Consider the following 26,398-nt stretch of genomic DNA (forward strand, 5'->3'; position numbering starts at 1 on the left):
TTTATTGCTCACGTCATGGCATTGTGATAAATGTGCTTTTCAGTAGCAATCCATTTGTCTTTATTATTTACTACTCATATAACTAATAAAAACGTTACTTATATTATTTTTTTTGAAAGATAATGACAATTAAAATAAATGTAAACTACCCATTTTAAATGTTTTAAAATAAGAAAACTATCACAAAAGTGATGCCAACAAAATGAATTATTAATGTTAAGAAAAAAATATTTTATTTTTTGTCTTGTTCTTACAACGATGAGTTACAAAGGAATCACTTTTTTAAATGTAATTTACTTAATATAAAACCTAGTCCTGTTTCCTTTTCTTTAATAGTAACTAATGTAGTGTTATATGCCAAATATTTCTTGGCTTTCTAATATTAGTCCACGATGTCAACTTTCTAATGCTTTCCACATTCCACATCTTTGACGAACTCCCATTTATAAATATATAATGAAAGTGTGTACTAGGTGAATAGCCCATCCAGGCCTATTGGAGAAATATCTAAATTTTTGTTAATTATTAGAAACTTTGTTTTAGAATTTATAATTTTGAAACGTGCCTTAAGTAAAGTAACAGAAAAGTTAAAATCCCTCAACAAAGTTAATACCCAATTAACCCCACCATCATTATTTTTATCACTGCCAAGGAAAATGTCTTGCGGATGTGAAAGTATTATTTCCATAGTGAAATGCTTGATAGAAAAACAATAAAATTGTAACAACTAATCGCTGCAGAGCTGATAACAATAATTTTACAGCATCCCTCGCTCGCTTTAGTCTAATAAATGATCCTAATTGCTAAAGCGGAATTGACAATGGAGATTTAAATCACGTTTTTTGGCAATGACCGCTATAATAATATGCAATATGATGGTCCCTTAAAGAAGGTTCCTTAAAGACTAAAAAAAAAATATATCAATTACCGCTTAATATTGAGATCTTTATAGCTCAGCCAAACATCAAAGTATTTTTGTGTATTCAGCTGTTTCTGAGAGCATTATAATCTGCAAGTATAAATTATAATATAACACCGTTGGTACATGTCCATAATTTTATATAAGTAGATGTATTTTTTGTTGTTTTTTTAATAAATAATATTATATAAACATAGTAACAGTGTATGATAATTCACACTGATTTTACTGATTACGACGCAGTTTAAATAAATAAATAGTAATTATAATCAAAAAGTCGTTTAAATGGCTATAATGTCTTCTAAAATCTTCCAATCAATCTTTCTTGTCCTTTGTTTCCCATTTTTTTAAGAAACCATCACACTATAATATAATATAATATGCACGTATATTTAAATTAATAATTTTTTTAGTACATAACGCTGTTTTGATTTGTTTTTCATTTCTTATCGACTTTAAAATAATGTTTACAAATATGAAACAATCTATACAGAAACCTTGTGTACATGTTGCTACATTTTTTGGAAAGTTAAAAATTATTATATATAGGTATATATATTAGCTTATAAAACTATTTAGTTTGTTTAACATAATAACTTTTAGCAAAGGCAACACGTTTTTGCTTAAATTTACTAATTATATACTTTTAACAAACCTTTTATTTGATGAAGCGTAAACAAAATTTTACAATAACGTTAACAAATTTAAAACTTCATTAAATTTTAATCTGGCACCAAACACTGTTCCTATCCTACTTGAAACTCATAACTGAACAATTTCCTGTTCAACTAAATTTCTTTTATTATTATATACCATGAGTATATTTTATCAACATAATTTTCGCCCATAAAATTAGTAGGTTAAAAGCAAAAGGGCTTCAATCCATCTCTTACGCATTGAGATATATGCAAAAAAATATGACCAAATTTCGAGGGAGTTTAAGTTTATAAATAAGTTGTATTTTAATATAATACTATAATACAATAATATTATAATCCTAATATAGTGTACTGAGTTACTGTGACCATTGTTTAAATTAAAAATAATGAAGCTATTTGGTCTAATAAACCATTTATATACAAAAACCAATAGCCAAACAATATAACGTAATTTGATAAGCATTTCATTTAGGAATTACCAGTTAAATTGTCGTAATTAGGTATATTAATTGATTAAAGAACATTGGCGCGAAACCAGTGGTTCAATTTGAACATTTCAAAGGGTGACTATAAAACACATTATACGCCAGCAGTATAAAGTAAATTTGATATCATATCTTCATTATTTTATTATTATTATTTATTTCTTTCAATATATCGTACAACTGATATTTAAATCATTCAAAGGATATATAAAAAGCTTGATTATTTGCCTTGACAGAAAGAGTATTATAATATTACATTTTTTTTTTAATTTGAATTTACGTTAAAGCAGATACCTACCTATAATAAAACTAGACTAACCATGATATAGAATACTTGCACTTGCATTATGATTAAAGTTTGGATGCAATCCCTATTTTTTTTAAATATTTGATTTATTTTAAATATAATTGTTTTTTTTGTTTGGGGTGACATAGAGTAGACCTAGGTAGAATTTTCCAGGGAAAGTGTTACATGTAATTTTATCCACGGTTATCGTTTTCTTATGGTTTCGGTTTTCGTAGTGGACTGTAATTGATTGTTGGAATGATCGTGATGATCGATATAGGTTCTGGGGGGCGGTGACACATAGGATTACAGGCACTGATCTTTTGTGATGGTCTGCAGTCTGCAACCCTCACGTCCTAGTAAGTACTCGCAATGTACACTTTTGATGAATGAGGAGACACCATGTACCGGTAACATAGACGCAGGTGGTTTTATTAGGGGAGTTTGTACAGAGACTCGGTTAGAATTATGGTTTCCACAATGGTTCTACTGGATACGCTCGTGGTCGCCTGAACTTGCAACAATAATTGAGAATTTGGGGTAGAAGGGGTGAAAGTGACCATAATTGGCCCAATTATATATTATAATGTCATATAAATAAACTATTGACAAAATTTTTAATTTACTATATCGAAAAGTTTAAAATCTAATAAAAATCAGTATAAAGTACACACTAGCAAGCGTGTGTACTTTACACTAGCAAGCGAAAGCATGAAATTTTAAAAGAATAAAATTCTGCACCATGTCCAATAATCTTGAATATCTCAGTACATAATTACTAGCTGCTACTCTTCGACATGATTTGAAGTAGTCTTCTGTTAAATATCGAAGTTAGTTCGAATAAATTTTATTCATTGGCGAAAATGTAGACTTGTGTAGGTTGAGTCAAAAAATGGTAATAAATTAAATACAGCTTATTTAAAATATTGAATCTTTTATTTATTTATCAGACTCAAAAAGTGATTTTGAGATTTTGATTCGAATTTAAAATTTTAGAGATATTTTTGTTCCATAATAATATGACACATATTTATAATTTTTGAGTACTTCAACGAGTACGAAAGAAATTTCAGGAAATCATTGTATATCTAAAATTCAGTACATATTATCAAGAATCTTATCTATTAAGTGTTATAATTTGACGATGGTTACCATTATTTTCACTAAATATCACTTTCAAAATTCTTGGAATTCTATTTTTGGCATTCATCCGCCATCGACACAAGGCTTAGGATATTATAGAGCAAGAACAATAACGTCGATTTTGTAAAACCCATATATCTTTAATAATAAAATAACCGTTACGAACTAGAATATTAAGTAGTTATTATAATACAAAATATGTATGAATTATACCCCTTGGTATCATAATATGACAAACTACCCTTAGTATGTGTATTGTACTTAATTGCGTTCAGAATACACCCAATTCGGATGAAATAAAGCCACATCTGACAAGACGACATTTTTCACGTCTTCGTCAATTTATGTCATCGCATTTTGTTTAGTTTGGCTAATCGCTAAAAGTCACAAAAGTAATAGGTAAAGAATACATATCTCAAAGGTAGGCTCAGTTAGTAGTTTTAATGTATCCATACTCATATAATATAAGATGCGGATATAATCCATACTTGAGGTTATTAATTTCTATGTCAATTACCTCCATAATCCGCCATTTTAGATAGATAATCGAAAAAAACCATCATGAATATTTTGACTACAAATATAATCTTTTCTTTTTGTAAACAATTATAAAAAGTGAATAGAAGCATAAAATCTCCTTGCTATTATTAAAACTAATAATAAATCCTGTTTAAAATTGGTCGTAAATGTAAAAGTTGGTAGCTAATAAATATAACTGCCATTTTAATTCAACCTTATATTTAATTACATTTTACAAACAAATTGATGTGAATGATATTCTTTTATGAATACGATGGAAAATTATTTACAGAATTTGACTCAAAACATAAAAATTGAGGTAACTATCATTGAAATGAATAGCATCAACTATTGATAATTGTACATAAACATAAACCCATCGGTTATATTAACCGTATATCATACGCATTTACGGGTCAAGTATTTGTCATATTCTACCTCCATTTAACTTCCCAATACAACCCAAACCTTCTCTGATTAAGTTGTAAATTTTAAATGTACAATTAGTTTACCTTCACATATTATATACAATTTAAAAGGACAGCCATGTAAACGAACATTAAATTATTATTGGACAACTTCCACTGTAGACAGAGTTATCACAAAGGACTATTTTGTAAGGATTTCACGTGACCCATTGCTATGAAATGAAATGAAAAGGCCAAGAATTTCATTATGATCCTCGTGCCAGATGTTATCTTGTACACGTCTTGCACTGCTAAATCTTTCTTTATATAAGTAATGCAAGCCAAGTGGTTGTCAACATGTCAAAGCTTCTTTATAATACCACACAGTTTTATGATTATTTACATATAAGTTTTCAAAAAACCCGGCCTAATCTCTCTTTTAGGTGACCAATGCAATAATAATTTATAATCCACAAAGCTTGTTTTTGAGAAATATTCAATGTACAAAGTAATAATAATATATACCCTTTTATATTATTGCAAAAATACTATTAACACGTAGGACGTATTTTTTTTATTTTTAGCCGAACTCATATTATTACAATGAGCTTAAGTTAGTTCCAATCAATTAGTACGTCTTTCGAAAATTCTCGCCATTTCAAAGTGTAGGTAATAAAAATGATTTTTTTCACTTTCTTAAGTCATAAATATTATTCCGTAATTAGTAAGAATTTAACTAAAATAATAATAAAATAAACTATCTTGTATTTGCTAGCTAGGTAAGTCCTTCCTTTTAAATAATAAAATATTTTGTAATTTAAACATGAAAATACTGCCTAGTTGTTATTATCGATGTACAAGACTAATTTAATCAAAATGTGTCATGCTGTACCGAAAATAAAATAATGGTTCGAAGTTAAAACATAATATTATATGTATAAGCATCGGCCTATAACATCGTGGGTTCCGAGTTCGAATCATGGGTCTGAAAAATAGATACAAATTGTTTTTCAATGTGTGCTCGGAGTCAGAGTATGTACCTAATAGGTTGAGAAAGTGGCTGACATCCATTTCTTGTAAAAACAAAACCTGTTCTCTAATCTGTGGGGGGCCTCATTAGGATCGGACATGATTGGATATTTAAGGTGGGTACATTTTTAATAGCAAAACAATTCGTTTTCTAGTGATAGGTAATATTATTTAATTAAAATATGTCGTTTTCTGCTGGGTATTTATTTAAATTAAGTTTATTTATGATAAAATACTTGTTTTACTCATCTAAATAATCTAAACAGTGAATTATTATATTGATATATCCATATCGTTTTCTATTGGATATTTGTTTAATAACAAATAATATAATAATTTCAAACTTAAACATTACCTACAACATTGTTTTTTGGGTATCTAAGTAGAAGAGTAATTAACCGAAAATAGTCGAAGAAAGCTTGTGGAGGTCTTTATTTTGCGGTGGATTGAAATTGGCTGATGAATCAAAATTAATATTTAAACATTATTACTGTGTCCTAGTATAGTATAAGTACCTACCTATATTAGTACAAAATAATTCTTTTCTATTTTGTTTGTTTTATATTCAATAATATAATATTTTGATAATAAAATACTAGTACTAGTGACTAGTGAGTCGCTTTTTAACTAAAAATGCATTTACCTACTGCAAATTCCAATATTATCCGAAGATAAACCAATATATTTTTCGAAACTAATGTGATACGTCAATATAAACCATGCCGTATATTAGGATCTCCGTTAAAGACTGTTATAGCAAGTATAACAACCTTCTTATTCGTAAAATAAAACGCAGTACACTTTTTTTATTGATATATGACTATACTCCTCGGATATTTATGTGAACACAAATTTGGTCGATGTAATATGTAGATATAGAGCACCATTGTCGAAAACCTAACTTTGTCAATTTTTATGCTAGAGACCTGAATTTTTTACAGGACATGCACAAAAAATATGATACTATAAAAAGCTAATAAAACTTAAAACGCTATTTTCAGACTTATAATGGTTTTTCTAGGGCACGTCGATATTATAAATTGTAAATAAAATACTAAATATGGTAGATATTATTATATATAATATTTAACATATTGTTTCATAGAAATTATTTTTATTATAACGTGTAAATAAGTGAATTAACTATTTTTATTATTACTATAATAAAGCTTTAAATATAATAAATCAAATATATTGATAATATCTTAATATTTTTATATGACATCACCAAGTTAAATCCTAAGAGGATCATACCTATATGGTTACTAATAGTTACACACTCTGCGTCGAAACACATATTGAAAAATAACATGTGATTTTTCCTGACACCATGATATTATAAGCCGATACGTCGCTGCTCAGTTATTGTAGGCGTTTTACCCGACCGATAATTAATTATTATTAGGTTACTGTAAAATGCAAGGCAATTATGTTTATTTTTAATTGTAACTTACAGGTTTTTCAATAAAAATATCATGTCATTGGGTTCATTTTAAATAAAATTATTTAATGCATACTTTAGTACCATCTAAATTGATTTAATTATTAATTAATAATAAATAAAGCTCTTAAAATAAATATGGAAAATCAGCAAAAAAGAGCATTTTTGTATATTCAAAACGAGTGTTAATGTTTTAGAAACTGATCATAAACTAAACAAGTATTCTTTTAATATCGGTACGATTAGGGAAAGTACGATAGTGGTTCCAAAAAATCTGGTAATACCTAACGAGACTCTTAAAAAGATTATTATGTTCATGGGAGTTCTTCATCAGTTGATATATTTTCAGCCTGATAGCGACCAACTGACGATGGTAAATGAATCAAAACTAAACAATCTAAAAAAATTGGTGTACATAAAACAGCTAAAAATAGAATAAGCTTGACAGAAGAATGAAAACCATTTATATTTGACACTCAAAAACCTCAATTATTTTCTATCAACCTAATATAATATGAAAATAAATCCTAAAGAATAGTTACTGAGGCTAAACAAATGCTATTTTTACAATTATCTGCAAGTCAATTCATAGTGTAGATTATTTTGTAAAAAAGGAGTTTTTTTAATAGCCAGAGATAAAAAAAATACCGACCAGAAAGGTTTATCCACGAACCGTCATTATATTTTTGAATGTTTCATGAATATTTGCAAGTAACATAAAGGTATTTAAGTCAATCAAAATATATCAATAAATTGTTTTCATCCAAATAGTTTCAACAAACTTCTTTTAACATAATATTGATATATGAACGTTATAAGGAATTAATTAAGTAGTAATTTAATGACCCACCCGACATCTTTCCAATAACATATTTTAGGTGCAAAACAGAAAAATATTTTTTCAACTTAATTTTTAATAATTTTATTTATACAATCGACATGTAATAAACTGTCCTAATACATTAATTACATTGTATTACAATTTTGTTGATTGATTAAAATTTAAATATTATTTAATATATTATACTGTATGATATATCCATAAATATTATTTAATATGAATCAACACAAATACGTAAGCTTATGAATAAAATTTTAAATGTCCATACTTCCGTTTAATTATTATTTACATTATTATTTAATAAAATTAATATACGCTCTCCTAGAGCAAGCAAAACTAATTATGTTCAAATGACAATGATAATTATACAATATTGTTTTTTTTATTATTCCATTAGATGTTTTATTTACACATTAAACATTGTCAATGACAGTTAAATAATTTGAATGGCATTTACAATTTGTATTTTTTAATTTGCTACAACTTGATACATTGAAATTAACCATGTTTTAAATGTAACTGATTTTATTTTTGTTTATAATATTTTCAACGTAATTTATTTTAATTTCTCATTTGAACTTGTTACTGTCATTTTTTTATTCTGGTAACTCTTGAATTTATATGTTACCACGTTTTAGGAGAAAACCTGTAAGTACCTAATTAAAACAAAATTATTATCTATATATTTAGACATTTTGGTGTTTTATTTTGCGTTTTTTTTTCTTTAGTGTAACGATAAAATTTAATAGAAATTCAAACGATCTGAGAAATCATTACATATAAGAAAATTAGTTAACTCAATTTTAACTAATCCAATAATCAGATTGGTAATTATTTTTAAATGAATAATAATTCAGCACCTCAGAAATGATAATTTTTATAACATAATTTATATCAAGCCAAATTATCATGACATTTTTTCATATTTTACAACTACTAAAATGATACAATCTTTTTAATGGCGTGGATATTGGCTACTTTTTTTTTACACGAAATGGCAACTTTCTCAACTTATTAGGTCCATATAATGGGTCAAATTACATATTTTAATTATGTAAATTTATCATAAACGCCCCCATTTAATAAGTTAAAACATTACCACTAGCACAACGAATAAAATATTGAAAAAAATTTAGTGATACTTTTTGTCCACAAAATAATATATAACAGGTTGGCAGACATAAGCTATTTATGAAGATAGTTAGTTTAAAATATCATCGTCAGCTTCCTTAAAAACGTCAGGAAGAATTATTTCACGAACATAATATTTTAATTATTTTTTGATAGTATGTATTAGTGAAAAATATAATATGATGAAACACATACAAAAATCTTATTTAGAACTACTGCTCTTGTGTAATTTAATTTGTTATTTAACTTACTTCCTTCTGCTTTAATAACCTCTATGTTATTAGTTAACCAATGATTGAATTTTTCGGTTTATTACTGTGCTGCAATTTCTGACTTTGATCAAGAATTAACTCGAGGAATTGAACGGATTGCTTTAAATCAGCCCCCGCGGCAGTCAATATTTCTATCTTAGATCATAAATTCTGATTTACGTTAACAGTATATTCATATTGACTGATATTTTCTGTTTTGTCTATAACTATTCTCTACCAAAACAAATAAATTATAAAAAATATTCAGATAAAAAGTTTATCTGAAGATATGCGCGGTAGGTAAATATATACCTTGCGGTATTTTCAATTGAAAATAGTTTAAAATTGCAAACACTTTTATCCAATAATCTATGTACTAAATCTGCAGGTGAAGGAGGCAAGAATTGTTTAAGTGTTTGCGAAGTTTTACAGGTCGGGCCTACGCAGCTACGGTGCCATTTGGCATTAACGGCAGAGCTCGAATGTCTGGATACGTGACGGAAATAATGTTACAGGTGACACGTAACTTACTCTCCTTTTTGTGCCAGGGCGCCAAAAGGATGATTCGATAGTGAAGAGGAATTAAATTAAGAATTCTCCGGAAATTGCTGGACTCGGAAATAATATAGTCGCTTTAACTCAGTGGCATTCGATAAATTTTCATATAATATTTGATAGGTGAAAATAATAAATTGAAATATATATATATTATCTACTTATACGAAGTAATCCATTTGTAATTAAAATGAGAGTTTATAAACACCATACAATTCTATGATTCGCTACCGTAATAGCGTAAAAACAAATCATTGCACCTTAAAAAGGCTCAGAGTAACCATATACTGAGCTTCAAAAACAGATGTTTGCGACGGATACTTGGTGTGCGGTGGTATGCCTATGGTATTAACAAGGAGATAAAAGAACCCACCAAACACTCTCTCATCACGCTGAGAGTAAAGCGGATGCCTGAAGATAACCTCAAACTGGCTTGCCTGTTTTTAAAATCAGCCGGATTCCGGCGTCCTGGAAGGCTACTAAATACTATCTATAGAGGGTATACGGCAGAGCTACAGGATGCTGGTATGACCTGAAATAGTGCAAGAAAACTGGCGAACGACAGAGATTCTTGAAGGCGCCGCGTAGTGTCCATATGCATCAATTAAGGGGCAGATATGACCGAATAATCTAAGAAATAATTTTCGAAGTAAATAATTTTTGTTATTTTCATTACGAAAACTATTAATTATTTCGTCTCTGTTCTGGCAGACCACACTAACTGGAGAATACTAGTTTTGAGTAATTTGACTTTGAAGTTGTTAAAATGTTTGAAATGGTCTATCATGTGAGTTTATTAAGTAATCGTAAAAAAGATGACTTTAAAATAAAGGCTGTTTATTTATTAAGAAGGTTTTCAGACGGTAAAGTTTGAAATAAGGAACATTTTGATATAATTAACTCAATATGACATTTTTTTCGAATTAGTGTCTTCTGCCAGAACAGTGACGATTTATTAATAAGCTTTTACAAAATAATACATTAAATTATTATTATTAGTCGTACTTCAAAATTTATATTTTATATATTACCATTAAGTAAATAATGATTTTTAACTGTATTTTTATATAATATAAACTTATGAAATATAACAAAAAAATAAACTTTTCATCAAATAAACAGTATTTTCTAATATGAGATTTTTAATTTTTCGTAATTACTAATAACATAATACTAATAGTAATTACTTTATCTAATCTTTGTTATATAAAATTTAAAATAGTTATTTTTCTTATAATCTTAAATAAAACAAATAACTTCTAATATACAGTCATTATAAATTATTCAACATTCTTAGAATAACATATTATTTATTGAAACAAATTAAATCCGTCATCCTTATTAATATTATAATACTAGCTGACCCGGCGAACTTCGTACCGCCTCAGAATCAATATACTTGTGTTAACTTATTAGTTGAATTATATTCAGTATTTTATTAAGTTAAAATGAATACTCGAAATGAATAAGTTCAATAAATGTGCAAAAATCAAATCAAAATGAAAAGTATTTTAATTACATTAAACTGTACACACTGTACAACCACGATGACCGCGTAGATTAAGCGCCTGTCTATAGTGTCGAGGGTCCCAGGTTCGAATCCTGGGTCTGGCAAATTCACATATTGTTTTTCAATTTGTGCATTAGTCAGAGTATTGTTCTAATACGTTGAGCAAGTGGCTGACATCCATTTTTCGTAAAAATAAAATCTGTTAATACAAACTTCCACTTTGTGGAGGCCCATATGATCCTATTAGGATCGGACATGGTCAAAAGAAAAAAAAGAATGTAATTCACGTGACAGCAAGGCTTTGTTGAAGCGAATCGAAATGATTCGCGTAGCATTGTTACACTACTTTCTGTTAAACTATTTGCTGGATGGGTTGCACTCAGGTCGATTCCCTTCATTGAAGCACCTTGTGATATACGACATTTTTCGTTTTGTTGTCAGGTGCGAAAACAAATAAAGCAGATAGTTTGCCGACACATGAATATTTTACGTACAATTGACCGTGAGAGAAACATTCATTTTATAGATTCAGGCCACAAACACTCGATTCACGAATTGAAAATTGAATTCGTTTAAACTTGAATGGCATATCGGTTGGGATCATCGAAATTCTCGGAATGAGAACTTCCTCACCTTTGAACATTCCTTTGATTATCGTCGCGTGAATCAAATTGCCCATGAGTTTTCTCACCACCAAACGCGTTCCGTTACATAGTTTTGGTTGGTTCAGATTTCAAAGCATGATGACTACCGAGCCAACCCTCAGTTATAAATTGTGCGGTGGCAAGCCAGGCAGATCCAATGAGTTTAAAAATTCAGTTGGATAGTTGGTTGCTTCGTTTTCGTTTGTTACACAGTCGATAGATTTGAAGGAATGCAGTGGACCAACGATTTGATTTTGAATTGTGAAGTTTAAGTAAACCACATCTTTGTTCTTTGCCGCAAGAATGCTCGTTCACTCAACCAATTGTGATTTTTGTGGTTAGCAATAATATTCGGTAACACTTTGTTGATGAGTTCGTCCATAGTTGAGACTAAATTGCAAAAATTCAGCGGAAACGAAATCAATCCGTTCGATTCATCAATAGAAACACGGCCGTTACCGATAGTCAACAATTGTTTGGGGAAATCTTTGGCAGATGGATCGTTTAGCAATGCAATTTGCATGTTTGTCGTCAGCGGAAGTTTTTTCACATAGCGCCACAGAGTCGATGATTTGAGGCAAGCATTTATTTTATCGGCAGCGGCCGATCTTGGAATGACTGGTAGTGTTTGGCGGAAATCGCCAGATAGTAGGACCATTGCGCCTCCAAAACTTCTTCTGTCGTTACGCAGATCTTTCATAGTTCGATTAAGTGCTTTCAATGCGCGTTTGTGCGCTATTGTGCATTCATCCCAGGTGATAATTTTACTTGCTAACAAAACTTCGGCCATTACTGAGTGTTTCGCAATGTTGCATGTCGGGTTTTCAGTCGTTTGCAGGTTTAAGGGCAATTTCAACTTTGAATGAGGCGTTTGGCATCCTTCTAGCAACGTGGCCGTTATCCCAGAAGAAGCATTTGCTACAGCATTTTTAGATCTCGCACTCACAGTATCCAAAATCAATGACATGAGGAATGTCTTCATACTTCCACCGGGCGCCTTGAGGAAAAATAAGCCACCATTTCCATCATTAATTGCCTTCATTAATGTATCGTACACTTCTTTCTGTTGGGGGTTCAACAGTGGTACATTCGTTCGAACTGATTGGTTCAATGCATCTCGATCATAATATTTACATTCATGTTCCAATTCTCGATTGAAAGCGTCGTACATTCCACGATGTGCCGTTGGCATTCCTAACTAACAAATTGCTGCACGTGAGGCAACACATGTCTTCGATCAAAAGCAAAGCCTGGTTATGTATCTCCTCATTCACCTCGAGATCGGGATTCTCTGAACTGACACGAATTTGATGTAAAATGTCTTCTGACATGTCATCCTTGTATTTGTTCTACAGTTCAGGTGGATTCGATGGGAAGCATGTCGAAATAATGTTAGTAAATAAAGTGCGTATCTGACTTAGAGATGCAGAAATAATTGCTTCAGCGATTGTCATATCGCAATGAGTATCGTTTTCAAGCAAATTGAGCTGTTGACATGAAGCACGAAATGTTGGGCACACTACACCATTAACAGTTAGACATTTCGACTATCATTCTTTCTTTTGTTTGTTTGTTTCTTGTTTATTGTTTTTGTCATGTATCAGAGATGGCGTTGTATACGGATTTAATTTTTTTGTGATTTTCTTTTATTTTCGAATGCGCGAATGGTTCATTATTCAAAATGTCAAAATAGATGAGAAAAATAATTTTATTCATAATTTTTTTTTCCGTGAATTTTTCCAATGTTTTAATAGTTATTCTGCTATTCGGGGCTGAGACAAATCCAACAAATTAAAGATCGTAAAAATTGTTCCAGCCGTTCTCAAGTTATAAATGGTGTAACTAACCCGACTTTCTTTTATATATATAGATATGGATAGGAATAATAACATTTCTTTAATTTCTGAAAGTTTGTAACAATATGTGGGTCTGTTCTATATACAAGGCGGCTATCGGCAGCTATCGACGTTAGTTTATCATATTTATGTATCTTTTGAGGCCCTTAATTGTTACAATAAGTTAACCGTATGAACTGTCAAAAAGTGTTATGTTTTAACAGCCCCTCTTTTGGCTGTGTTTAAAGCGAGATAGACAGCTTTGACAGTTGAGACGGCTAATTTATTATAATACCTCAATACATAAATATTATAAACTACCGTCGATAGCCGCCGATAAAACCGTCTTGTGTATAGAATAGACCCAATAGAGCCCGATTCAGTTGACAACATAAATAACTCAGACACTATTTTAATCATAATTTTTATACTTAACATAAAATAGAAACGGAAAATTTTATGTATATTAATAATTTTTTAAATAATAAAATTTGTACCAACTTACATGTTTATCAGCTTAGCTACTGTATAAATTCATTATGTTAATAGCAGTTTTGTTTACATTAACTAAGTAACATAATAATGTGAATACTAAATCCCCCGTCACTGTTTGGTGAGTCATGACCATACCGATGCTATAAATTCCTTCAGGACAACTTTAGTTTAATTCACTCGAAGGCGGGCTTAAGCTGTACGATTTTCTTTGAAGCTGCAATTCAGGTATTAGGAGCTTTTGTCTGTCAATTTTGATTGTGCGTATTATATTGATCAGTTTTCGGGCGAATGAATTTAATCAGAAAGCTCGCTTCATAAATAAACATCATTGCAATGAAATTCCTTTGAGTAGAAGTGCTCTTTAATTAAAATTGATTGTGATAGTATGCCACAGTCCTATCTAAATAATTGCAAATAGAGAGAACAGATAAATACCGCACTGTTAATGAATCCTACCTCCGAATTGAATTTAGAAACTAGAATTTTGTGTTCTGCCTAATACACATACACTACATTTTCTTATTTTGTTGTGCAATATAATCTTTCAATTTGACTGCAAGCTTAAAAGTGATCCATCTAATCTATATATAAATCTTTGTCATCGTCACTGTTGAATAAAGGCAAGCTGATGCCATTCTACTCAGTTATGGGCATTTAATTTGCTATATACTTCCACAGCACCAAACTTTTGATTCGAAATATCTAAGTCTACATTTAATACGTTTTCTACATCTTGTGTACCACTGAACAAATTAATTTGTCCATTGATTATCTTTTGTTTTTGTAATAATGCCCTGTCCATTTCAATTTAGGATTTCAAAAAAACTCTATTACATTGCATACATTTTGTCTATCTTTTAGAGAAGCCAAACTTATGGATTATGATTAGACGATGGAAATGCGATTCATTCAAAATCAACGTAATAGTAATTTAAGTTTAAGTTTTTTAATAATTAATAACCATATCCCTGTTTTTTCGTACAAGGTGGTTATTAGTAATTTTGAACAATCACAAACACCCATGTTTTCAGAAAATCATAAATATATTTTGTCCTTACCACGAATCTAACCCAGAGCTCTCGGATAGTGGCTTCTGCATCGCACCACGAGAGCCGCCTAAGTTTAGTAATATAAATGTGTTTCTCGTAAATAAAATAACTATGGTGGGACCTCGGTAAATGTAAAATGTGAAAAAAATACTTATTTTTGGGCGCAAAAAGAAGGCAAAACTAACTAATATTTTGTGAAATGGTTGCTATCGCTGGGTCCTGTCGTATCAGCTAGTCTTGCTCGGTCTCCGTCCCACTTTTAAGTATTCCCGCCCAAACTATCTAAAAAAAGGAATATGGTGTATTTATTTATACGTTATATTTATACGCATAGTGTCGTGGGTCCCGTGTTTGAATCCCAAGAGTGATAAATGAACACGTTGTTTTTTACAATGTGTGTTTTGAGTGTGATATAGCTAACGTTCATTTCATGTAAAACAAAAATCTCTTAATACAACCTTTACTCTGTGGAAGCCATATTATGATACTTTTATCATCGAATATGGTGAATGTAATATAATATTTATAAAAAAATGTTATTAGTAAATTATAATGCTGTTATATTTTATATAATATACATAGTATTTCTACCGTCGACGGTATCGCGACTAATTTCAATCCCGTGCCTCCTCCACTGCTTATAGTTAGGTTAGTCCTCTGCGCCCCTTCTTCAGCTCTTGATGCTTAACAAGATCCTTGCATCTTTTGTTTCGAGTTTGTTTTGAAAACTACTTCAACGTAATTTAATTTTTGTCTTGTCCCATTATGTCGTCAAATACGCATTTCAATTGAACGAATTTAAAATGCTATTTGACAAGTGAAATTGTAAAACGAATTAAAGTTTCAATTTTTTTAATTGTTTAATTACAGTAATTTCGTTTATCAAAAATATTATACAATAATTAAATAAATTTTCTATGAAAGATGATTTTTTATTTTCTTTAAAAAAAAGTTTATACAACTATTTTCCTTGATCAATTCATTACTGTTAATTAAATTTTATTTTGTTTAGTACAGCCAAAATACCGAATACTTTATATAATTATTTTTAATCATCAATTTCGCTAGAAAAGAATACCTAACTCAACCGATTCCATTTTGATTGTAGAAATAAATAATGCATCTTGAGAGCATTAATAGTTTGAGTTTATCAGATGAATCTTATTTGAGCTGTCAAATTAGATGAATATTTTGTTTTATTACTGGTATATAGAAAATATAAGAAAGCACTATCAACATCATTATAATACAGCAGTGAATATAACATATTATAGTACGGAGTATCGTAGGGTGAAGTAATTGTCTGTAAAATGTTTCCGGGCCATTTCATTTCAATGGTGGTCTCCTTTGGCCTACGTGTCTTCTAAAATGGGATTATTAGCTATGGGATTACCTTAAAAGTAAAGTTATCTCACAAGGTCAGAGAATATCAACAACCTGTATAAGTACACGAGATGAAATTGTTGAAATTCAAGAACGAATCTTACAGCTCGTAGAGAAAAATTTGGAAATTATATTGAAAATGTGCGTGTGGAGTACAAAAGACAATAAGTAGTATCATTTTTTATAAATAAAATTTATTCCAAATTTTCTTCACACTTTTGCTTATTATTTAAATGTATTGCCATATTTATAGCATTCATGGAAATAGAAATAAATATTATATAAAAAATGCAATATATTATAATAAAAATTTAATAAATTATTATTAAAAATAATTAATTACGTTTTTAACATCATTAGGTCTCTCTGCTTTACCTTGTATATATTATTGTTATCAATTCAACTATATTTATGTCAAAATTAACCAAATTACGGATAATTCATATTATTAATTTTATTTCAGTTCCCGCCTATTAGAATTAGATGGTAGTTATATTATGTGATATTTCAGATACTTTTACTTGTCCTCAGGTTTGGAGCTGGTTTTTGTTTTACCGTCGTCTACGCAGCCTTGCTGACAAAAACAAACAGAATTGCGAGGATCTTCAACGCTGGCAAGCAGTCTGCCAAGCGTCCAAGTCTCATATCTCCAAGATCCCAACTCATCATCTGTACTGGCCTTATCAGTATTCAGGTAAGCCATATTGTATTCTTATAAAAATTTAACTGAACAGAAAATTATTAATAATTCAGGAAAAATTTTAGACACATTCCCAATATTTAAAAAAAATCATTACGTGATTTAATATTTTATGACCAAACCATCAAACCGATTTTCCACCAACTAGTCGAGTAATCCTAAGCCTTGCTATACTATGGACGACATAATATGATTTATTAACAATATAATCTATATACATAATGTATCAAAAAATAAACGTTAACCTCCTTTAATTTAAGGATACATATGACTGAAAATTGTTATTTCAAATATATGAATTATTATATCTACTGTAAAAAGGTATAATTTATTGCTAATTGTGTAGTAACAAAAACACAATCTAAAATTTATGTTGCCATGTTGGTAAAAAAACTTCAATTACATTATTGTTGTGGGATATTTTCCAGATGGCCATGTTTTTCATTATTTCCAACGTTTACGAATAGATTTGCAAACCAAAATTCAAAAAATATTAAATAATAATATATTGATAGCATTTTCACTACTACAGTTAGTACTACGTCATAATAATATTATATTATGCCTTATCTATATTAACAACACAAGGAAAATTCATTATCTGTCGAATATTAAAAAACATTAAGTAGGTATTTTTTTTCTTTGATATTAAAGATATTCTGAGTTACTACTATTTAATATTATATTATAGAGGACGAGGAATAAAATTTTAACTTTTAAATTTAAATTTGGACTAACCGTAGTTTACCACTTGCATATATGTAATTTTATAAAACTTTACCCACAATTTGCAGAGCATACGAAAACTAAGTGGGTATAATATTTATTAATGGTACATTATAAAGAATTCAAAAACAAACACAGGTTTTGCATGATTATAAAATATCAATAGAAAACTTATTTAAATAGGTTAAATTTAAATCAAATTACATAAATACACAGACTTTCAGAATAACGCTGAACAGCATGAAAAAATTAAAACTAGACACAACTATCAATATATCATTTGAACCGAATAAGATTCCAAGCGCTTATTTTGTTTGACTCATAAACAACCGTTATATTTCTAGTGTTAAAAATATATTGTGGCCACATTTCACTTCAAAAGTCTTATTAATACAAATTAATAAAGATCCTTTTTGGATAAGTAATAAATTACTAATAGTATTTACTATTTAGTAATTGTTTTACGCGCTCTGGCGTACAACGTCGTGTTGCGTGCATAGCAGCGGCGATATATCTCTTTCAAAAACAAAGAGCAAACAAGCGTATTTTTTTACAAATGTAAATTGGCGCATGGAGATAATCAGATATGTCAGTTGAAAGAGAAAAGTTTCTCAAATCCGTCTGACCCTCAGTTCGTTAATTTTGTATCTATGAAGGAAAATTTCTCAGCTTTTAAAAAACTTGCGATATTTTACGGCGAGCAAGAAGGTGATATATTATCGAGAATTGAACGTAATATTATCGCCGGTAATTAAAGCTGACCAGGGTCTTGGAAAATTGATTGCTTCTGAGGCTCTGTCAATAGTATCAATACAACATACAAGAGCGCGTAACAGTATTGTGATCAGCTCATAATATCTTTATTGTACACCGATACATCCACGCCTTGAAGAAGTTGATGTTAGAGACTAGAAAACACAAATAGGCTTTTAATAATAGGTACATCATATCATTACGTAATATTTTTAATGTGATTTAATTGGCAGTCGCAAACAAATAACACCTATTTTGTAAAAATATGACAACAAATAACTATTATTAATACTTTATAGATATTAACTTGGCAGCTAATCATAATTATATTTTAATACCTACGTATGACGTATGCAATTTTTATAGTAAAGGTTTGAGGTATTTGATTGCTTATTTACACTCTAATACGCAATAATTTATCATATAAAGCCAGCTGAGTAGAGCCAACTGGCGTCAGCCAGTTGTCTTGCTAGGTCTTGTAAACAGTTTGACATCCTAACGACGTGGTAGTGGATTTTAATACAATAATTGTAAAGTAAATCTAAAAAGTATATATGCGTTGATGGCGTGGTAGTTTTCACTTTGGAATGAACTTACGCTCACCTCAAACAGTTTGACATTTCACTGATTAGTCACTTTAACAATTTGCAAGTTGTTACTGCCAATGTGCTTTAAGGTCGTATGCATAGTCTTTTAGCTATTCAAAAATTCGGCTAAATGGTATTTCGGCCTCCAGAATGTCGTCTAAAACCATTGCAGGCTACTAGGCCTAGTAGAACAGGTGGTAATAACCTATTGCTACCACTGACATTTTGATATAGTCTATTAAATCTTTTATTAAATCATATGCATTTAAATATGATAAATTATACATCTCAATCATTCGGATATAATGAAATACCTAAATGTAATTATAATAAATTTCTTATCAATATTACCACAAATGCACATGATGATAATATTATGTCAATTTAATATTGGTTGGTGTTATTATTCTTGTTATTATTGGTATTATTGTTAGGCCATAACGAGTGTAGGTATTTAGTCAAGATGCAATCTATTGAAATATTGAATTAAATCTGAGCGAATACTTGACGAATAGTAAATAATTTAAAATATCCATTACTGGCGTTACAATACATAGGTAGAGGTATTTACAATAATTGTACTTATTCTCACGTCTTATTCGTTATATTTCATTGTAACCTTAAGAATGGATGGGTTATGTAAGAAAATGTCAGGTTTATGTATTCAATCCACGCAGAAAAAACCCAAAAGTTTTAACACAATTATAACTAACATTGAAAAACTTATTCTTTTAGAAATAAGAAACTGGAACTGATTTTTTATTCCTAATAAAATACGTGTATAACTTTGAGAACTCAAACACAGTGCCGCAGTTACTACGAAATAATTTATATTAAATCTATTCGAACAATATTATGTTCTAATAAATATGAACATTATGTTATTATTATTACACACATCATAGAGTTTTTGTTCAAGTTTCAGAAACATTTTTTCGTCTACTTATACAATAAGGTAATCTCAAGCAGTTTTTTTTTTAAATAAGAGTAGATATTGTTTTGATGACAAGGCAAGATCAAAATGAAATTGATTAAAAACAAGATTGAATAACAGTCAATATTTTTATTGTATACTTTTTTAATGAATATAATTTATAAAGTTAATAATACTATATCTTACTAATTATAATATGGATATACCAATTAAAATGGACAATATAAAATGATAGCTGCATAAATATGTGAGTTTTTATTAGTGTTTTCAATCCATTTCTGGGATTATTTTTATCGTATTCCTGGATTACTTTTACATACATTTTGGCAAAAAAGATACAAGTATTTATCTATTTCTTTCTTTTTTTTAATTAAATTTATTATTTCCCAAAAGATATCAAAATAAAGAGTTTATCTTATTAAGAAATGAAAAAAAGAATTTTTTAATCAACTATTTTAAAAATAAATCGACGATGCCCACTTTTTTGTATTATTATTTAAAAAAATATCACAAAAAATCTATTGATAAAGGTTTCTGATTGATAGCACAATTAAAATTTTTAATAGACAAACTTTGCTTAGAGTAATAAAGCACAAAACATTTTGTCTATAAAGTAGTAAGTACACATTTCATCAAGTAGTTTTTTAGTTATAACCAAACAAACGGAAACGGACACAAAAATACAATTTTAATAATAATTTAATTTATGTGTGTAAAATCTTTTTATTTTTATAAAAGTAAACATAAGTAAGTATTAATAAAACTATATTTGTTTCCATCAGGTGGTGATAAATGGAGTATGGATGATTATATCACCTGCGAGGGCAATGCACCACTACCCGACAAGGGAAGACAATCTCCTAGTGTGCGACAGTTACGTTGACGCCTCGTACATGATAGCTTTCAGCTACCCCATTGTACTGATTGTCGTTTGTACTGTGTACGCTGTGCTGACGAGGAAAATCCCGGAAGCTTTCAACGAAAGCAAGCATATAGGTGAGTTTTTTTTATTTTACGATGACTATGCTATTTATCTCGAGAAAAGGATTCAACGAATGGCCAACAACGACAACAATCATTGGAAGTTGTCATACATTTAATACACTTGTTTTTTTTCTTTATCAGGATAACCACACTATATCTTATTATCTAACATTTCCATATATCATACCGCCACAAAATACAATTTATATCCAACGAATAAAATTATTTATTAAATATTACATACACAATTTTTAGTTGATATGGTTGATTTAGTTTTTTGATCTTAAAATACTTTTTTTTCTATACACACTACTTCCAGTTGTAAGGCAAAAGCAAATGATAATATTATTGAGTGCTTAAACTAATAAAATGCCATAATCAAAAAAAAAATCAAAAAACTAAAATTCAAATTATAACTGTTTGCATGTGCATTTATTTTGATTATGTAGGTAATTTCAATATTATAATTATTTTGTTATTTTAATAGACAAATTAATGTTTTGTGGTTAAATTTGTACATTGGCGTCACATTGGATCTCTCAAACTAAGTATTTTATTATATTTCAAATTGCCTATCGCGTATATCCGCTTTATTCATAAAATGCACAGGAAACCTGAAAATTTTACGCGAACCCGGGAAAAAACAGAAATCTATACCGGAAATGACAACATTCAAAAATAAAAACGTATTTTCTTTCACACCAGCCCATGTGAAATCTGATTCGCAGCTTAATCAATTTTCCTTCTATCGGCAGAAATGTTGATTTTTGTTTGCAACCGGTCCGAATACATTCACCAATTCTTGTCACGTACTTGAAAGCTCTGAGTGTGTTTTCAAATCAATAATAACGATCTCAACTAAAAAAAATGGAATGAAGTAAAACTTTTTTTCTTTATATTATGCTGTCTATTGATGAAATAAATGTATTTTAAGGTTAAAAAATTTCCTTTATTTTATCTACTTTATAAAAAAATACCAGACTGATTGTAAATAGAAGATCAAGTTAGTAAATTTAGATCAAATAATATTTAAAACAAACGATTGTAATTTTTAGTTTCAATTTACCTTATCACTTAAATTTAATTTAACTATAATATTTATACAGCAAATTCATTGAATACATCACCATTTCTTATCAAAAATAGCGTTAGTAATAATAATGTTCAACATTCTAGGAGAGCAATACATAACATACATCAAAATTTTTCTAACTTATCACAGAATAACTTCTGTTAACGCACTTTTATGAAGGTAAAATTATACTATAAATAAACAACCCCATTATAATATATCCAATTTTCGCCATAAAATTCCACCTATTTGACTGACCACACTCGAATGCAATGTTTTATCAAATTGCCTTTATACAAAAAAGAAATATATTTTAAAATATCATATAAGTTTAAAAGCAACAATTATCATTTAACCTACAAATATGTTTCTGGTATAAAATATTAAATAATTAATATTTTTTGTGTATCATTGATTTGTATACTTGCTTTTTAACCTGTTTTTGGATTTATATTCATTCTAACACTATTGAAAGATCGATAAATTAATTAAATATTGTAACAGCTATGACTATGCAAAAAACCCACAGACCCACTTGCCAGGAAGTTGCAAGCGTTATGCAGACGGAATAGGATTTAACTCCAGTTCACTTCACAATTTTCACTCACTATCTCTCAGCTTTAGTTAATTCTGATTAGTTCTGATTCTTTTTGATCATACAGGCTCTCTATTTTGAGACTAAGCATCTTACACTATCGAGATCCGTTCCTAGTGTGGTTACCTATTTGTCAAATGCGATACACATCTAAAGTGAACTAATCCTTTGGCAAGTTCATCTGCTCATAGGGAGGAAATGGGACGATTTGGCACCGCGAACTGGCCTCCGCCGATTGGCCTCCGGTAATTGGCCGCCGGTACAATCGGACGCCAGCCCAATTGGATGCCGACCCAATTCGACGCCGACCCAATTGGCCTCCGGGAGGATTGGACGCCGCACAGTTGAATTAAATGCGCAAAGGAATAGACGTACGTTACGATTTGTTGGAGTAAATAAGCAAGTCAGTTTAATATGTTTCTATCTTATCAGTAGTTGTACCTTATACATTTCGCGCTTGACACATTTTTAATATAGATTGAGAATAATTATTATGCCTTATGATGTTTATTAAAAGAAAATAATTCTTCCCTCGTTAAAACTTAAAGGTGTGCATAATCAATTAATTTATTGTCTATACATGGGTACTTATTTGTATTTACAACAAATATTAAAAATAATGTTAGATGTTAGAATGAAAATAACATTATATTTCAGCGTTTTATCGACTTAATATTATGATAAAGCTTAAACATGTATATTATTATTATGCATAAATGCATATTTTAAGATAGTATGAAATTACAAACAAAATATTAAGTAAGTTATCTGCTAAGTATAAATGTTTCAGTAGTTTTATTGATAAACTACTTAGTTACTGGGTGCCGGACGAAATCCCGAAGGCCAAAATCCCGAAAAATAAAAAAATACAAACATCAATAATTGCGTAATTTTTGCAAGAGAGACAAAACCAATTTTTTGTGGAAATATAAAAAAATGTAAAATACAAACATCAATAATTGCGCAATTTGTGTAAGAGAGACAAATCCCATTTTTTTGCGGAAAATGGGTTTTTCCGATTGCGCAATTTTTTCCAGGAGAGACCATTTTGTAGAATGAATGGATTTTTTATCTCTTGCGATTGCGCAATTATGGATGTTTGTATTTTACATTTTTTTATATTTCCACAAAAAATGGGTTTTTGTGTCTCTTGCAAAAATTGCGCAATTATTGATGTGTGTATTTTTTTATTTTTTGGGTTTTCGGCCTTCGGGATTCCGGCCATTCGGGATTTCAGCGTTCGGGATTTTGGCTTTCGGGATTTCGGCTTTCGGGATTTAGGCTTTCGGGATTTCGGCCATTCGGGATTTCGGCCATTCGGGATTTCAGCATTCGGGATTTCGGCCTTCGGGATTTTGTCTGGCACCCAGTACCTAAGTAGTTTATCAATAAAACTACTGAAACATTTATACTTAGCAGATAACTTACTTAATATTTTGTTTGTAATTTCATACTATCTTAAAATACGCATTTATGCATAATATTATACATGTTTAACTTTTATTATAATATTAAGTCGATAAAACGCTGAAATATAATGTTATTTTCATTCTAACATCTAATATTATTTTTAATATTTGTTGTAAATACAAATAAGTACCCATGTATAGACAATAAATTAATTGATTATGCACATCTTTAAGTTTTAACGAGGGAAGAATTATTTTCTTTTAATAAACATCATAAGGCATAATAATTATTCTCAATATATATTAAAAATGTGTCAAGCGCGAAATGTATAAGGTACAACTACTGAGAAGATAGAAGCATATTAAACTGACTTGCTTATTCACTCCAACAAATCGTAACGTACGTCTATTCCTTTGCGCATTTAATTCAACTGTGCGGCGTCCAATTGACCCGGCGTCCAATTGTACCGGCGGCCAATTACCGGAGGCCAGTTTGCGGTGCCAAATCGTCCTAGACCCCCTAGGGACGAGCAAGTCATCATATCTTGCTAATCTATTTCCTTGTACCGTTTGAAGTATTCTCTTTTAATGTTGATCAATCTCTGTGAAATTGAATAAATATTAAAACCATAGGTGTTTCTATTTTTTTATTAAACAATCTTATAATATATTTTATTTAACATACATAATTTGGAATTATCTCAGGAACATACTAGAAAAAAGTGATAAAAGCTTTTGAGGTATTTCCAAAATACATGTTACATTCTTTAAACTTGTAAATTGGTCGTTCAGGTCGTCAGAGTTTAACATTTCATTTTAAAATTCAATTATTTATTATATGATTTTAATCAAACTATTTACACATCACCGGTTTCAACCAAATATATTTGTCTATATATAATATATTATTGTATGTATCTATATATTTAAATGGTCGCACCTAGATCAAACGATAACATTTTATCAAAACGAAATGTTTATTTCACAAAATATTCATCCATTCGAATACTTTTTATAAATAATTCCATCCTAAATCCTTGTAACGACTAAATTCTATACACAGATTATGGTTTTTCCTCTGAGCCGAATTTTTTACGTCAAGCATTTTCATTTTATCGAGAATCCAGGTCAAAAATTCCAACCATCTTCTATTCTTATCAAGACACTAAAAATCTGTCACACGCATTCCTTTACAGGTTTTCTAATATATCTATGTATCGGCCGGAAAATATTTTCGTACTTTTCTACTATGTCAATACAATAGAATGTATTTTATTTTCCAGACTTCTTTGAATACGAAATAAAGTTTGCTTTGCATATTGTCTATTTACAAATGTCCTTTTTCTCAAACAAAACTATAATTATTTTTGAAGTTACACTTCTTTTGGCGCGTTTGGGAAATCAGATCAGAGTGTATTTTTGGCGTGTGACATGTAACACATAATTTATTTTTTCACACGAAAAAAACGCACTCGATTGGATTCGAACCACCGACTGTTCGGTTATCAGCCGAACGCACTACCTTTACGCCACAGTATGATGCTGCAATCGTGACGATTATACAGTATAATATTATAGTTTAGAATTGTTCCGTTGCCTAGGCAGCGAATTTCTTATTGTCGGCCATTTGCAATTCCTTACGTAAACAAACTATTAAACGTCAGAGTGACGGTTGGTACTTTAAAAATAAAAACGACGAGAAACCATTATATAATTTAGTAATATAAGTTAAAGTGTATAGAAATAAACCAACGGCATTCCAATAAGCGGTCCTTTTTCTTGAGTGTGTAATTAAATAAGATAATTAAGAGTTAGTCAAAGAATCTAGTTTATCACAAGTTTTGTTTTTGTTTTGTTACGCCAAAGAAGTATAACTTCTAACGCGCGTACATAAGTACACACACCGATTTTTTTTTACTTATGTATATGTATTACCATATATTTTTTATTTTATTTAAAACTTAATATTTAGATTACTCTTGGACCCGACAACAACTATAAATCATATTGGTAATATCATTACTTTGATTTCAATTACGCAATTGATATCTACTTA

At 29.6% G+C, this 26,398-nt stretch overlaps 1 protein-coding gene across 1 annotated transcript in view; it reads left to right on the forward strand.

The window, feature by feature from the left end:
* Positions 1-26,398, forward strand: part of LOC147073791 (metabotropic glutamate receptor 2-like) — a 411,881-nt gene that overhangs the window by 352,599 nt on the left and 32,884 nt on the right. The window contains exons 12-13 of the mRNA XM_085944815.1: positions 17,114-17,276; positions 21,065-21,278. Coding sequence (XP_085800941.1) covers positions 17,114-17,276; positions 21,065-21,278 — 377 coding nt within the window. The remainder of the gene's footprint in view (positions 1-17,113; positions 17,277-21,064; positions 21,279-26,398) is intronic.

The sequence above is a fragment of the Rhyacophila brunnea genome, unplaced genomic scaffold (genome assembly GCF_057557595.1).
Source record: "Rhyacophila brunnea isolate RB1 unplaced genomic scaffold, BYU_Rbru_1.0 scaffold_17, whole genome shotgun sequence".
Lineage (NCBI taxonomy): Eukaryota > Metazoa > Arthropoda > Insecta > Trichoptera > Rhyacophilidae > Rhyacophila > Rhyacophila brunnea.